The sequence below is a fragment of the Bicyclus anynana genome, chromosome 23, assembly GCF_947172395.1.
Source record: "Bicyclus anynana chromosome 23, ilBicAnyn1.1, whole genome shotgun sequence".
Classification (NCBI taxonomy): Eukaryota; Metazoa; Arthropoda; class Insecta; order Lepidoptera; family Nymphalidae; genus Bicyclus; species Bicyclus anynana.
The window spans coordinates 74,641-87,792 of record NC_069105.1 but is presented as its reverse complement, the minus strand read 5'-3'; the positions used below and the strand labels follow the sequence as shown (position 1 = coordinate 87,792).

The 13,152-nt window shown below is 36.2% G+C and overlaps 1 protein-coding gene across 1 annotated transcript in view; it reads left to right on the top strand.

Moving 5' to 3' along the window:
• The window catches only part of LOC112056309 (AT-rich interactive domain-containing protein 2), a 51,815-nt gene extending 40,207 nt beyond the window's left edge, over window positions 1-11,608 (top strand). The window contains exons 32-37 of the mRNA XM_052888578.1: window positions 17-120; window positions 1,496-1,658; window positions 2,043-2,189; window positions 6,311-6,370; window positions 8,167-8,258; window positions 9,417-11,608. Of these exons, the coding sequence (XP_052744538.1) occupies window positions 17-120; window positions 1,496-1,658; window positions 2,043-2,189; window positions 6,311-6,370; window positions 8,167-8,258; window positions 9,417-9,519 (669 nt within the window). The 3' untranslated portion in view covers window positions 9,520-11,608. The remainder of the gene's footprint in view (window positions 1-16; window positions 121-1,495; window positions 1,659-2,042; window positions 2,190-6,310; window positions 6,371-8,166; window positions 8,259-9,416) is intronic.
• Window positions 11,609-13,152: the final 1,544 nt, after the last annotated feature.

Sequence of the window (13,152 nt, the reverse complement as noted above, 5' to 3'; positions counted from 1 at the left end):
TTTCCACATTTGTCAGACAAAACCGCCGCCTCTCATGAAAACGGTGACCCCTCCGCCGTTGACTCTACCGCCTGGAGTGGAAGATACGCCGTGGATATGCCACTGGCGAGGCTGTGGGAAGTGAGTATTTTCACATTTTGCTTAATAACCAGCTTTATCTTCCAGTTGTTTTTTTTGTTTTTCAATATTCTTTATTAAACAGAAATATTATTCACAAGCATGTTTTTATACAAATAACATACAGTCAACATAACACTAGAATATAGGTACTAACTAAGGCTAACTTACACCTATTTTAGTTAACGGCTATGTACTTAAAACTATTTAAATATTATTAATATTAATATTAAAAACGTAATAAAAAGTAATATATCCGCTTTTTACTAGGAAAAAAACTAAAACAGTTAATCTAAACTATCTTCCAGTGACAATCCCAATAAATCGATTCATCAGAGATTAAACAGACAGACAAAATTTTTATATATGTCGGAGGATTGAATAGTAGCGCCATCTTACATTAGAGTAACTAATTAGGCGGCGATATCTGTTAGAAACGTCAAGGAGTACGTGTTGTTTATCTGTCAGTTGTTTGTCTATGGACATCCGTCAGTTGACGATATCTGAGAAAAGTATTCAGGTGAACGCTTTAGCTGGATCTAGTCATTTTAGCAGTTAGTGAAGCTAGTGGGTGAGTTATCCGTATAGTCCGGCCATTGCATTGTTAGTTAGTTGGCTGGGAGGCAACTCGAGCGAGGAAGGAGAGCATTAACCGGTTGCAAAAGACGTCTTTAATCCTGCCACTGGCGGTTGCCAGCCCGTAATCTCGCTCGTGCTTGACTACCTGCTCCACAATAGTTAATCCTGGTCTACATCTGATAGTATCAGCGCTATACTTGATCAATATAGTAGTTAGAGTGTAGAACTGTATTAACAAGTAAGGCGGTCGTTCCGGTAATGATCGATAGTGTTACTTTGTGTATCTGCCATCCTTGACACTTAAAGCTTAGAACCTGCTTTGAGGCTACGGCTTCTCCGTTATCAGAAGTACAATTTAGTCTGTCCCACCGTCATATATATAAGTATAAGTACTTGAGACAATTAGAAAGAAAAGAAGAAAAGAAAAAACATTTATTTAAAAAATTGTGCCATACACCACAATGCCTAAGTAAGCACTAGGTATTGTAGTGTCTGATGCTTCAACCACCTGATCAATTGAAAATCAAAACTAAAGTAGTTGAAGCATCAAAAACCACTTCATCATGTTTGACACAACCTTGAAAAAAGGTAACAGCTCAGCATTGTGCCGCATAAACCAAGCAAAGTACTTGGCCAAGCGGCGCTGATTTTCAGCTGCTACCTCGATCCAGGTGACACCACGGATATACATAGCCACAGTGACATTAGACTATATTATTACCTTTAAATTAAAAACAAAACAAACAACCTTGAATTAATATGCCGGTTAAGACCCTAACTATGTATTTACTCTTTACAGAATATTCTCGAACGCGTCAGAGGTGTTCTCTCACGCGGCGCGCACGCACTGCCCGAGCGCGGCGGGCGGCGAGGCGCCGTGCATGTGGCTCGACTGCGACCGAGTGCCGCGCCGCACCTTCGCGCTGCTCAACCACCTCACCGACAAACACTGCAGCCCCCACGTGAGCTCCACTCGTGTGTCACTAGCTGTAACCACCAGCTAGAGGTGTCTCCAGGAAGTCCCCTGGTGTCCCCAGGTGACACCTGAAGACTTCCTGTCATTTAAATTTCCCATAGAATATTCTGGAATGCACCACCTGCGCTCAGCTCGCTTAGGTTGGGCGCTATAAGATGACTGTCGACGTTTGTATATCTCTTTCGTCCCATTGTGATAAAAAATAGATCTTTTCATCATCACCATCCGCTGCCGCAGATCGCTTTAAAACGGTATAAAACTACGTAAAAATACTTGATTTGTCTAAAACAAATTTAGAAATACCTTTGTTATTTGTGTGTTTAGAATTCCGTTAATAAATTAATATCTTTAATTGTATATTTTCCCTTAGGCACTAAAGGCGATATTCAACTCGCGGCGTCACATAGCGGCGGAGGCGGAAGCCAACAAGCCAGTTTCAGTGGGATACCCGCCCAACGCGGCGTTGGCAGCGCTCAACAAGCATGCCACAGACACCATGAACCCACGGGAGCTTATGGTGAGAATCGTTATCATTACATGTTTTCAGACAGTTGTCATAATAAATTAGTTGTAGACAAAGATATCATGGGCAAAGTATTCTAATGACAGATTTACCACAATTGTCAATAAATTATTTGATTTAAGCACCCTGTATAAATGAGTCCTCGCCCACGCAGTACAGAAGTGCTACTGTATAATGATAGTGGGACGAAAAACAGAGGCGGCAACACGCTTGTATGTCAATTAAGGAATGAAGAATACACCTGTTGCCCGCCTATAAGCTATTTAAGCAATTGCTTAGGGCAACGTTTCCCAAACTTTGTACTACTGTGACCCAGTAAAGGAGATGGTCCAAAAATGTGTAGAGCCCAGGATCAATCATTGTACCCTAGCGGAAATAAAAGAAACTATTTTTTTAAACTAGTTTTGATTATACAAATCTACGAATTTACTTTAATTCTTTCGAAATAATATTTAGTATCTCCCAAGAAATGCAACACTACTAAGGGCGGATTGATGACGTTTTCAATGCAGTAATCGATTTGACGTTGGCTGTCAATTGTCATGTCATAGTTGATCTATGGGCGCCATCTTGGTATAACTCAAAATCTTGGGTTTTTATTTTATTTATTTCATTTTAATTAGTTAGATTTATATACTTTAATAAATATTAATAAAATCCTTGTATTTTTTAAATTTTAATGATACGGGGTACAAGAGTGTACCTGAAATGGACCATCTCCTTCCATACTCCTTCGTGACCCACTTAAGTTTTTGAACCCAACTGAAATCGGTATTAGGTAAAATACCGATTTCAAATATTATTAAAAATAAACATTGCCCATATGTTCTCGTATTACAATAATCAGTGAGTATGAAGCTGGTTATTTTTGACCAAGGCATCCAAGTCCGCCGAAAACGATGTGACAAAAGGCAGTATAAATTGTATTGCTTGATTTGCTACAGTTGGGTTTGTTCCTTACAACATATTCCCGGTATTTATTTTTTGTGACCCGGTGCCGGGTCGCGACCCACCTGATGGAAAACGCTGGCTTAGGGCATCCCACCTAGGAGGCACCTTAGAGAATCGAGAAAAAAAAATTGTAGACTCTCTAAAAAACATGTCAAATCGTATTGTGCCGATCCCCCCTTTATCATGGGATAAAGGCAGGAGAAACAACACATACATATTCTACCTACGGTAATACATGGAAAATTGTTTAGAGCTACCTGATTCAAGTTACCGTAATCCGGCACTGTTTGCCTGTGCTGCGCTGACGAGGACTCATAGGATTTGCACAAACAATACACTAACTAGCATTAGTAAGCAGTATACACAATATTTGCTATGTATGTCACAATATTAACTCGCAAATTCTAACAAATTTTCGACAGCTTCATAAATTGACAGTCTGTCTTAAATTTGTCTCTATCTCTCTCTGTATTATAAGATACTATAGATAGAGAGGTAAAAACAAAATACTCACACTGTCTAGTATTAAGTTATCGTTACAGAATAACGTTTTAATCGGAAATTGTTTTAATGTTTCATTGATACATAATCAATTTATGTTGATATACTTTGTGTTTATCTAACTTTTTAATACCTGAAGGAAAATAGATTTATGATTGTTTATTTTAATTATTTTTATTCACTAGGTTTTTTATGTGTAAGGTAGCCTTTCCATTGTCATAGCGTTACATAAATTGCATCAATCTTACGTGTAGAGATTATTAGATTATTCTCAGGTGTTTTAAAGCATACGTTTAAGACATGGTAGTCTTTGTCTTTCTTGTTTTGTTCTGACAGACACAATTCATAAATAGTTCTTAACTGATGCACCTGGCCACTGCCCCGCGCGCACGATTTCCCATTCCCGCATTAATTCGCCCCCCGTCGCCCGTATACTATGGGAGTGTCGTCCGCATACTATGGGAGTGTTGCAAAGCTATATACCTACATATATAGCTAAACCTATAGAGCCTACTTGAAACAAATGAATTTTGATTTTGATTACATGAAACAACAAACTGCACTACCTAAAAACACCAAAATTGCCTCATGTGGCGCCAATATTTTTGACTACGCATATTTGATGGAAAGGCATCCTTAGACAGAACTTTCAGCTAAAGTACATGAAAGTTGGTAGGTATATAGGGCTAATTGTTTATAAAGGAATCTCCTTTTCGTGTTACAATAGCTACGTGCAGTCCCGCTAAGCTTATTATTGCAATTATAATTATCTTCTCATCTTCATGTGGGTTAGTTGAATTACCCATTTTGATGGACCGGTCAAAGTGGTTTAACATGAAGTATTTTTGTCACATTTCTATTCTAATACCATGTTTACCATGTGTATCGCGATTTGCGACTTAAGAATTGACGATAATAGATAATTTGATAAAGCTTGGCAAAAAAGAGTAGAAATTAATAAGGGCGCCACTAACACCAATATGGCAACACGAATACGAAAAACGTTAACTTAAAGCTTTAAAAACATGTAAATATTGTAAAATACTTTAGAGCCCAACATAAATAAAAACCTGTCACCCCAGCCGTTCTTCGGTAAACATTGTTCAGGTCAGACAAAATTTGGTTTCGAATTCTGCCAGACATTCATATTCATCTTATGCCACAATAATATTAGTTCACTTCCGACAATTTCCCACAATCTATTTATTTCGTAAATTATCCCTAGACTGACAGCATAGACACTAACAACTGACTGAACAGTGTTGCAAGAGGGAAAAAAAGTTAGTTCCGTTTCTACACTTTTTTGCCAAGCTATGTGAAATTCTGTTTCCTCGATGTAGGAGCGTGAATATTTGAGTTCCAAAGAAATAAAGAAGAAGAACTTAAAAAATGGAATCTTCTATACGCTCATAATTCACAAATAAACATTTTCATGGTCTGCGATATTCTATGCTAGTTCAAGTCAGTGGCGTGCACGTCATATGCAGAAATGAAAAATTGTATTAAAGAATTTTCCACTTTGTATTGTACGTATAGTAGTTACTTTAGTTACAGTCCTATTCAAACTTTGTGACGTCTCTGAAGTTAGCTGCGAGTGTTGCTTCACACAGGTAGTACGTAAATTACACCTTAAAGTCCGCTGTTTAGAGATTGCGTTTCTGACAAATCGTGTATGTTACTTCGAACTGGCGTAAAAGGTTTTTGAACTGTTCATTGTAGTGATGAGACAAATATAGTTTAGTAGGTTTGTCCCATTCGATCACGACCTGATAGAAACGCAATCTCTGAGCCGCTTTAGTGTCCGCGCACATGGGAGCCACGCCACAGCCACAAAATGCCGCCATCGCTCGTTCTCTTCTCTGCAGTTTTCATATATTATATATGAACTCTCCACACACTGCCGGTGATGCCGGTAGCCGCCATACGTCACAAAAAACCGCTTTTAATTTTAGGTGGTGATAGGTTAGGTGTTTGTGGCGTTTCTTCCGTGTGCGGCGATACTAATAATACGTGTGAGGCAACTGCAGGTAAGAAAGAGGCGCGCGGGGGATGCCCCTTCGTCGATTTAATACACGATGTTCCGTGACGTCATAACGACACGAGCTATTTATACTACGCTAACTCGTAAAAGTGTACTTTACAGTAGAGGCTTGTAAAGATTTGGAAAGGGAAAATTGCGATAACTTTTATATTAATAAAGGTACATGTTTAAAAGGAGATGGTCCAAAATTGTATGGAGCCCAGGATCAGTCATTGTACCCTAGCGGAAATAAAAGAAATTGTTTTTTTAAACTATTTTTGATTATACAAATCTACGAATTTACTTTAGCTCTTTTGAAATAATATTCATTCTCTCCTAAGAAATGCAACAATAATATGGTTAACAATGGCGGATTGATGACGTTTTCCATGCAGTAGTCGATTTGACGTTTGCTGTCAAATTGTCATGTCATAGTTACTTTAAGGGCGCCATCTTGATATAATTAAAAAACTTGGGTTTTAATTTAATTTCGGTTTTGCCAAAATTCGAGTAAGTGTAGTATAATTAGTGTCGATAATGTTTGAATCGGATTATAAACACCCTGTGCACGCCACTGGTGCGAGTACACGTGTCGGTTGCACACTGAACAATTAATGACCACCACTCGTGATGTGCCCACTAGTCACTAACACGCGCCCGTGTGCAGCAACGGGACGATGTGAGTTGCACGCCGGATACATTGGTGAGATTCGTTTGCATCGCTTTGTGGCGGGGCTTGGCGTCACACGTATACAGGGTGTCCTAATAACGGACCGAACGAAAGTGGAAGTTATACATTGTACATACATAACCTTATTGTCTGCTGTAATGTGACAAAACACTGAATATATAAAAGATCTACGTTTGAGAAATCACATTTCAGTTTAGTTTTTAATCACCTAATATTTGCTTGAAACAGTAATTACTATTAATGCATTTGTTAGCGTTTTTTGAGCCTCAATTTTCTCGTTTAAATGTGCGAGGATCTCATTTAAGATTGTTACCACCAAACAGGGTATCTAAAGAATATTTTTTACAATTTTACCTGATGGTAAGTACAGTGTATATAATGTCATAGCACAGCAGCGTTATCTTGATTTAGTTTTTTCAAAATTAATCAAACTTATTTACATAGTTATACCAAAGTCAAACTGTAAAATATTTATCAACAAACAAAATTTCGTCAACTGTTACTATAAAATCACAATGTGACCACTTTCAGAGTAACGCCCTAGCCCCGTCACGCATGTTCACACCGCACCGCACTAGCTGTTTTTGTGTCGTCCTTGTTGTCCGTCCGTTTGCGTTTTTTATTTTGCATCGTTTTCATTTGGTGTGTGTTGCAATTTCATCTTTATGTTCTAGGTAGAGTAATTAATTAGTTTGCTCACTATCTTAAAGTAAAAGTAAGTTACAGAGTTGCATTCACAGAAGAGTGTCATTCCGAGAAAACGATAAAGCTATTTTAAATACGTGGTAATCATGTAAAATAATTTAATACAAACAATTAATAAGGATAAAGAACTTAAAACTAACTTAGATTAACATAAGCTTAATTCTAAAATAATAAATATTTATTGTTGATTGTTATTATTCATTATTGTAGTTCCTTTTTTTGGGCGGGTACTTGGGTACCGATTTTCGGGTAAAGGCCTCCTCCATCATGACCCAACGCCCTCTGTCTGCAGCAAATCATGTACAATACAAATTGATAATTTAAGAAACACATTCGCTGAGTTGGAAACTTTCAAGTTAAACTGCAAACTGCAAATGTATGAGTCAAAATCTCACAAAATTTAATTGTAAAGATTGTAGAAAATTAGCATTTTCAAAGGTTTATTCGGGTCAATTTTGAATATTGTCGAGTAATGATAACGCAAAATATCCTCTTGTTTAAATCAATTAATCGCAAGATTCGATAATTCGGAAGATTGAAACAATCGGATATGCTTTCATCTAAAACAGATCGAAAATTAAAATGTAACTTTTAATTACCTTTATAAGAAGAGCAACTGCAAAGTTTCTTGTCGGCTCTTCTCAGTAAAATCTGCTTTCTGAACCGTAAGTAGAGAATTACTCAGTAGAGAAACTTGACTTTTCAAAATTGAATTTACAGAAATAAATAAATTAATTTGATTTGAAATTATAAGAATCAAGACACTCTCGTGTGAATGCGGCTTAAGTATGTATCGTAAATTTGGCGTTATCTATAAGTTTTTTTTGCGTGTTTTTGACAACGAAACACGTATTTTTTATTTATTTTGTAAATGTTGTTATTATATTTTTTTGCGATTTGTATGTTTATTTCCAGAGGTTGAAGGAATTTTCATTTGCAAATATTTTTCTAATATGCAGATACTAATAAGGAGAGGTTTTTTTTTTGTTATAACTCACATTAACTGTTGGTGTTTTTGTTTTTGTTCGCTTTATGTGTCTGTGTATCGTTTTGTTTTAATCTCATAAATGATAAGTAGTTATGTAATGTTTTATTTATCACAGGATGAGAATGAAGGCCCCGTGACGAAAAGCATTCGGCTTACGGCTGCCCTGATATTGAGGAATATCGTCATTTATTCTAACACTGGAAGAAGGTAAAGTATATATTTTCTATACTTTTTGCGTAAGTAAAGTCGCTTTCGCTTTTATATAAATATAGCGAACGCCCGCGATTACGTCCTTGTGGAAATCAAAGTAAACTTTCAACCCCTATTTCACCCCCTTCTTTGTATATGTTACCGTTAAATTGTAAAATACGTTAGTTTATATTCTCACTCGCGATATTGTAATCTGTTGTTATATTGTAAACTGAACATACTGATTACAATATAACGTGTCGTTTTTCGGTATATTATAATCTAACGAAGTGAAACCGTAAAGGTACTGTTACACATACTAAAAACGTGCTATTAAGTATGCTCCACACGAGCATGCAAATGCATGCGATAGCAAAATAAATAAATCATGATGGACTTCCGCAAAGTAACGCCTGCTTCTATCCAATACTTCAATTTTATTCATATGTGTTAGAAAATTAAATAAGAAGGCATTTGTATTGACGGATATGCTACATTAGATGTTACAAACAACCTTGTTATAAACTGTAGTGTTGTCAATATACGTAGGTACCAAATAATTCTTTGTTCTTAAAACTAAACTAAAATAAATAAATAGATTTTAAAACGTACATTGACGTAATTCATAAGTGAAGTTATTTATTTATTTATTTTTTATTAGGATAACCAACAGCTATTACAATTTCACATGTTAAAGATTTACATTGAAATAAATATATGAGTAGTTATTGCACAGCTAATTATAGGTTAACACAGCGTACACAAATTAATATTATGTCAATACTACAGTTGTCAGAAATGAATGAATGTCAAATTACACAATACAAATTAATATGCAAGAAATGTCAGACTACAATAAACTAAAAGCAATAAAATTAAAAAACAAGTCACATAAAATTAAATATAAAAAACAAAAAAATTATATCTAAAAAATTACAAAAAAAAAACAATTACAAAAAAAAACAAATTACATTATTAAAGATTACAATATTGTCAATATACGTATAGATAAAAGATTGATGTTTGACTATTTTCTTGTTGTTTGTTCCGTTGGGGGTTCCGGGGTCAGTTTTTGTGATTATATTCGAAGAAGTTGTGTTATTAAAGTGGTGTGTTTGTGAACCTCGAGTTTCTTTTCTCGCCACCCCTAACATATGTATCAAAACGTTGTTTCAGGCTCCTCCGTTCGTTCGAAGCGCACCTAGCTGTGATAGCGCTGAGCAATGTTGAGGCGTCTCGAACGATTGCGCAGGTTCTGTACGACATGAACAACATTTGAGAATCGCTCGACGGGCTGCGGCCCAAACATAACTGACAATAACTTCACTTGTGATCCAGTGATGGTGTTTGGACAAATAAAACTGACAATTATTTCATATAAGTGGAAAAAATAACTGTAAATCAGTTAAGGCGGATTTATATTTGGCGGATGTGACGTCACGTGTCGTGACATGACGTGATGGCAAGTGTTTACAAATATGTCGTGTTCTGACGCATCAGGACAATGGTTTGAATCTATACAGCCGCAGCTGACGCTGACAGCGTCACAATACAGCACTGCCGCGCGCGCACATTATGGCGAAATTATATTTGTCTGACGTGTCCTGTCGTGACGTATCAGAATAGATTCGGTATCATACATTTATCATCGCGATATGTCACAATACATAAGTGCAAACGTTGCCATACAAATTGTATGATACCGATTCAGTTTTGATGCGTCACGACACGACACGTCAGTCAAATGTAATTCCGCCTTTATGTCGTATTCTGACGCATCAGGACAATGTTTATTAATTAATACAGCCTCAGCCGACGCTGACATGACAGCGTCACAACACAGTACTGCCGCGCGCGCACATTATGGCGAAATTATATTTGTCTGACGTGTCGTGTCGTGACGCATCAGAACAAAATCGGTATCATACATTTTTCTATGGCAACGTTTACACTTATGTGTTGTGACATGTCGTGCCGCATATAAAACGTATGATACCGATTCTGTTTTGATGCGTCACCACACGACACGTCAGACAAATATAAATACGGCTTAAGTGTAATCGTCATACAAAATGATACCGATTCTGTTTTGATACGTCACGACACGTCACGTCAGACAAATATAATTTTTTTTAGTTTATCGCATAAACACTGGTGTTTAACAAACTGATAATATTATAATTTTCCTTGTATTACAGCGAGGATCAGACAACCATAGCTAACAGTAATTTATTGTGTATTTGTGATTTAGCAATCATTAGTAGTGTTATTCAACTTCATGAAAGTACACAATAATAATTATTCCATGTTTATGTAAATATACACCATTCTGTGTTGCATCGTCACCTAAATTTAACCTATGTGGTATTGTCAGAAATATTGTCATTGTCTATTACGGTGCGCTTACACGGGAAAGTAGCAATTATTGCTTGGATACGTATATATCTTGGAGTAATTAATAGAACAATTTTGGGGAATTTCAGTTATAATTGATTTCAAAGATTTTGTTTTAAATTGCTCCCCGTTGTTTATTAATTATTATTTGAATTGTTTATTATTTGATTTCCTGGAAGTTTAACAAATACTTTTTTTTTACAAATTCAGAGACCAACATTCTGCTTCGCTGTCAAATTCAAACTGATTAAGGATAGTGTCAGAAATGTTTAGCATTTATTAATGTCTTTTACGGTGCGCTTATAAGGGAAAGTGTAGCAACTTTTGCTCAGCAACATGGGTAGAGCAATCTGGAGAAATTTCAATTTTGAAATTGTTTCAGTAATACTTTTAAATTGCTCCTTGATTTATAATATTTTTTATGTAAGTTAACCAATATTGTGTAGAATGAAACAATTTTGAATGTCCGTGTAAGTGCACCTTTAGTTAAGGTGAAAATTAATTATTTTTTCACTCTTTAAAACTGTACATTTTAGAATACTCTTTTGATATGGTACGCAGTACTTACTGTTTAATTATACTAGTTTTTTTTCTATCTATGAATGTGAGAATACTTAGTAAAAAAATCTCGATATGCCTCATTTTTTCAAAATCCGTCCGACCGTCGTTATTTTTCTGGCTTAAAAAAGGTAGTTTTTTCACTTTAATCATGACTTTTGTATGACATTATTATACTAATATATTTATAGTAACTCAGTAGGTATGTGTGTTTGATCTACGCAGACTTCGATTTCTAAATAAACAGACTATTTAAATACTTTACAGTAATTGATCTGATGTTTACCTCTTAGAACACTGTACAAAATTATAGCTAAGTTTTGATTTGTTGGCATCTATATGTTAGACAAACTAAGATAGTAATTTAAGACTTTTGAAGTAAGGGTAAAATATGAATAAAAAATTAGTAAATTAAATATTCCATTTTTTATTTATTATTCCCGAATAACATTCCGAAGGACAACAGTATAAAAATGAACTATATTATGACCAAAGAATATATATACCTACTCCAAGGAAACTAAGTGAATCTAATACACGAAAACGTTAGAAAAAAAATTTAATTAAAGTAAGCTTTATAATTTTTTTTTCATCGATGTTTAATAAAACACTTAGCTACTTACTTTTAAAATATTTGAAGAAATTTTACTTCCGTTTCCCCTTTCTTATAGTATAAGGATGTCTGATACGGACTAAAATAGGTTAATAATTAATGTGCATATTTACCCTTAAAAGAACAGTGTATCTCTTAGTACCAACTTAACTCTTAGTTAGTACCAACTTAACTCTTAGTTAGTTACCAGGAAACCAAGCTTTGCAAAATTTTAATCTAGTCTTTATGTTTTTGTGTTTTTTACCCCCTTTTTTATATTTAGGTAAATTGTTTGTGTACGCAGCTAAATAAATCATTTATTATTATTATTAGTAAGTTTTCGTAGCACAGTACACGCATGGCCATGCATTATTTTCAGTGAGTAATGCAGTGCCGTAGCTAGGAATGGGCGCATTGGATTCCCGCCCACGACCTCGAAGTAAAAAAAGACACGCGAAACTTTGGACTATCTAGATTTTTTAACTACGTTAAAGGATAGTATCTATTGACAGCCTAGGCTGATGATAGATTATATATAGATGATAGTCTATAAATACAAGCCTTGGACAAGAGGGGGACAGTTGCACTTAGGTGCTACAGTTGTGTTACTATGTAGATTCAGTGTTCAGCCCAGAGGAAGCAATTAACCGAGAGATCAACTGATCATCAGAGAGTACGCAAACATTACTTATCGTCAGATTAATTACGAAAATAGAGCAAGTTTTCAATCATCATCATCATCATCATTGTTAACGATGGACGTCCACTGCCGGACATAGGCCTCTTGAATGGACTTCCAAACAAAACGGTCTCGAGCCGCCAGCATCCAGCGGATCCCTGCAACCCGCTTGATGTCTTCGGTCCACCTAGTGGGTCGACGAACACTGCGCTTTCCGGTGCGGGGTCGCCATTCCAGCACCTTGGGACCCCAACGTCCATCGGCTCTTCGAACTATGTGGCTTGCCCATTGCCACTTCAGCTTCGCGACTCGCTGAGCTATATCAGTGACTTTAGTTCGTCTGCGGATCTCCTCATTTCTGATTCGACCACGCAGAGAAACCCCGAGCATAGCTCGCTCCATCGCCCGCTGAGTGACTTTGAGGCTTCTTATTAGGCCCATAGTTAGCGACCAAGTCTCAGATCCGTAAGTCATCACTGGCAACACGCACTGTTCGAAGACTTTCAATAGCTTTCAATAGCTATCTTTAAATTAAATTAATTTGTCTTTAAATTAAATTGCAAGGTGTTAGCAAAATTTGGGTAGTTTTTGGGGTTTTAGCTAACTAACGAAGAAAAATGGCCTTACTAATGGGACCGCACACGTCTACAATACTCCACGCTACGCTACTGTAAATATTTACTCTTTTA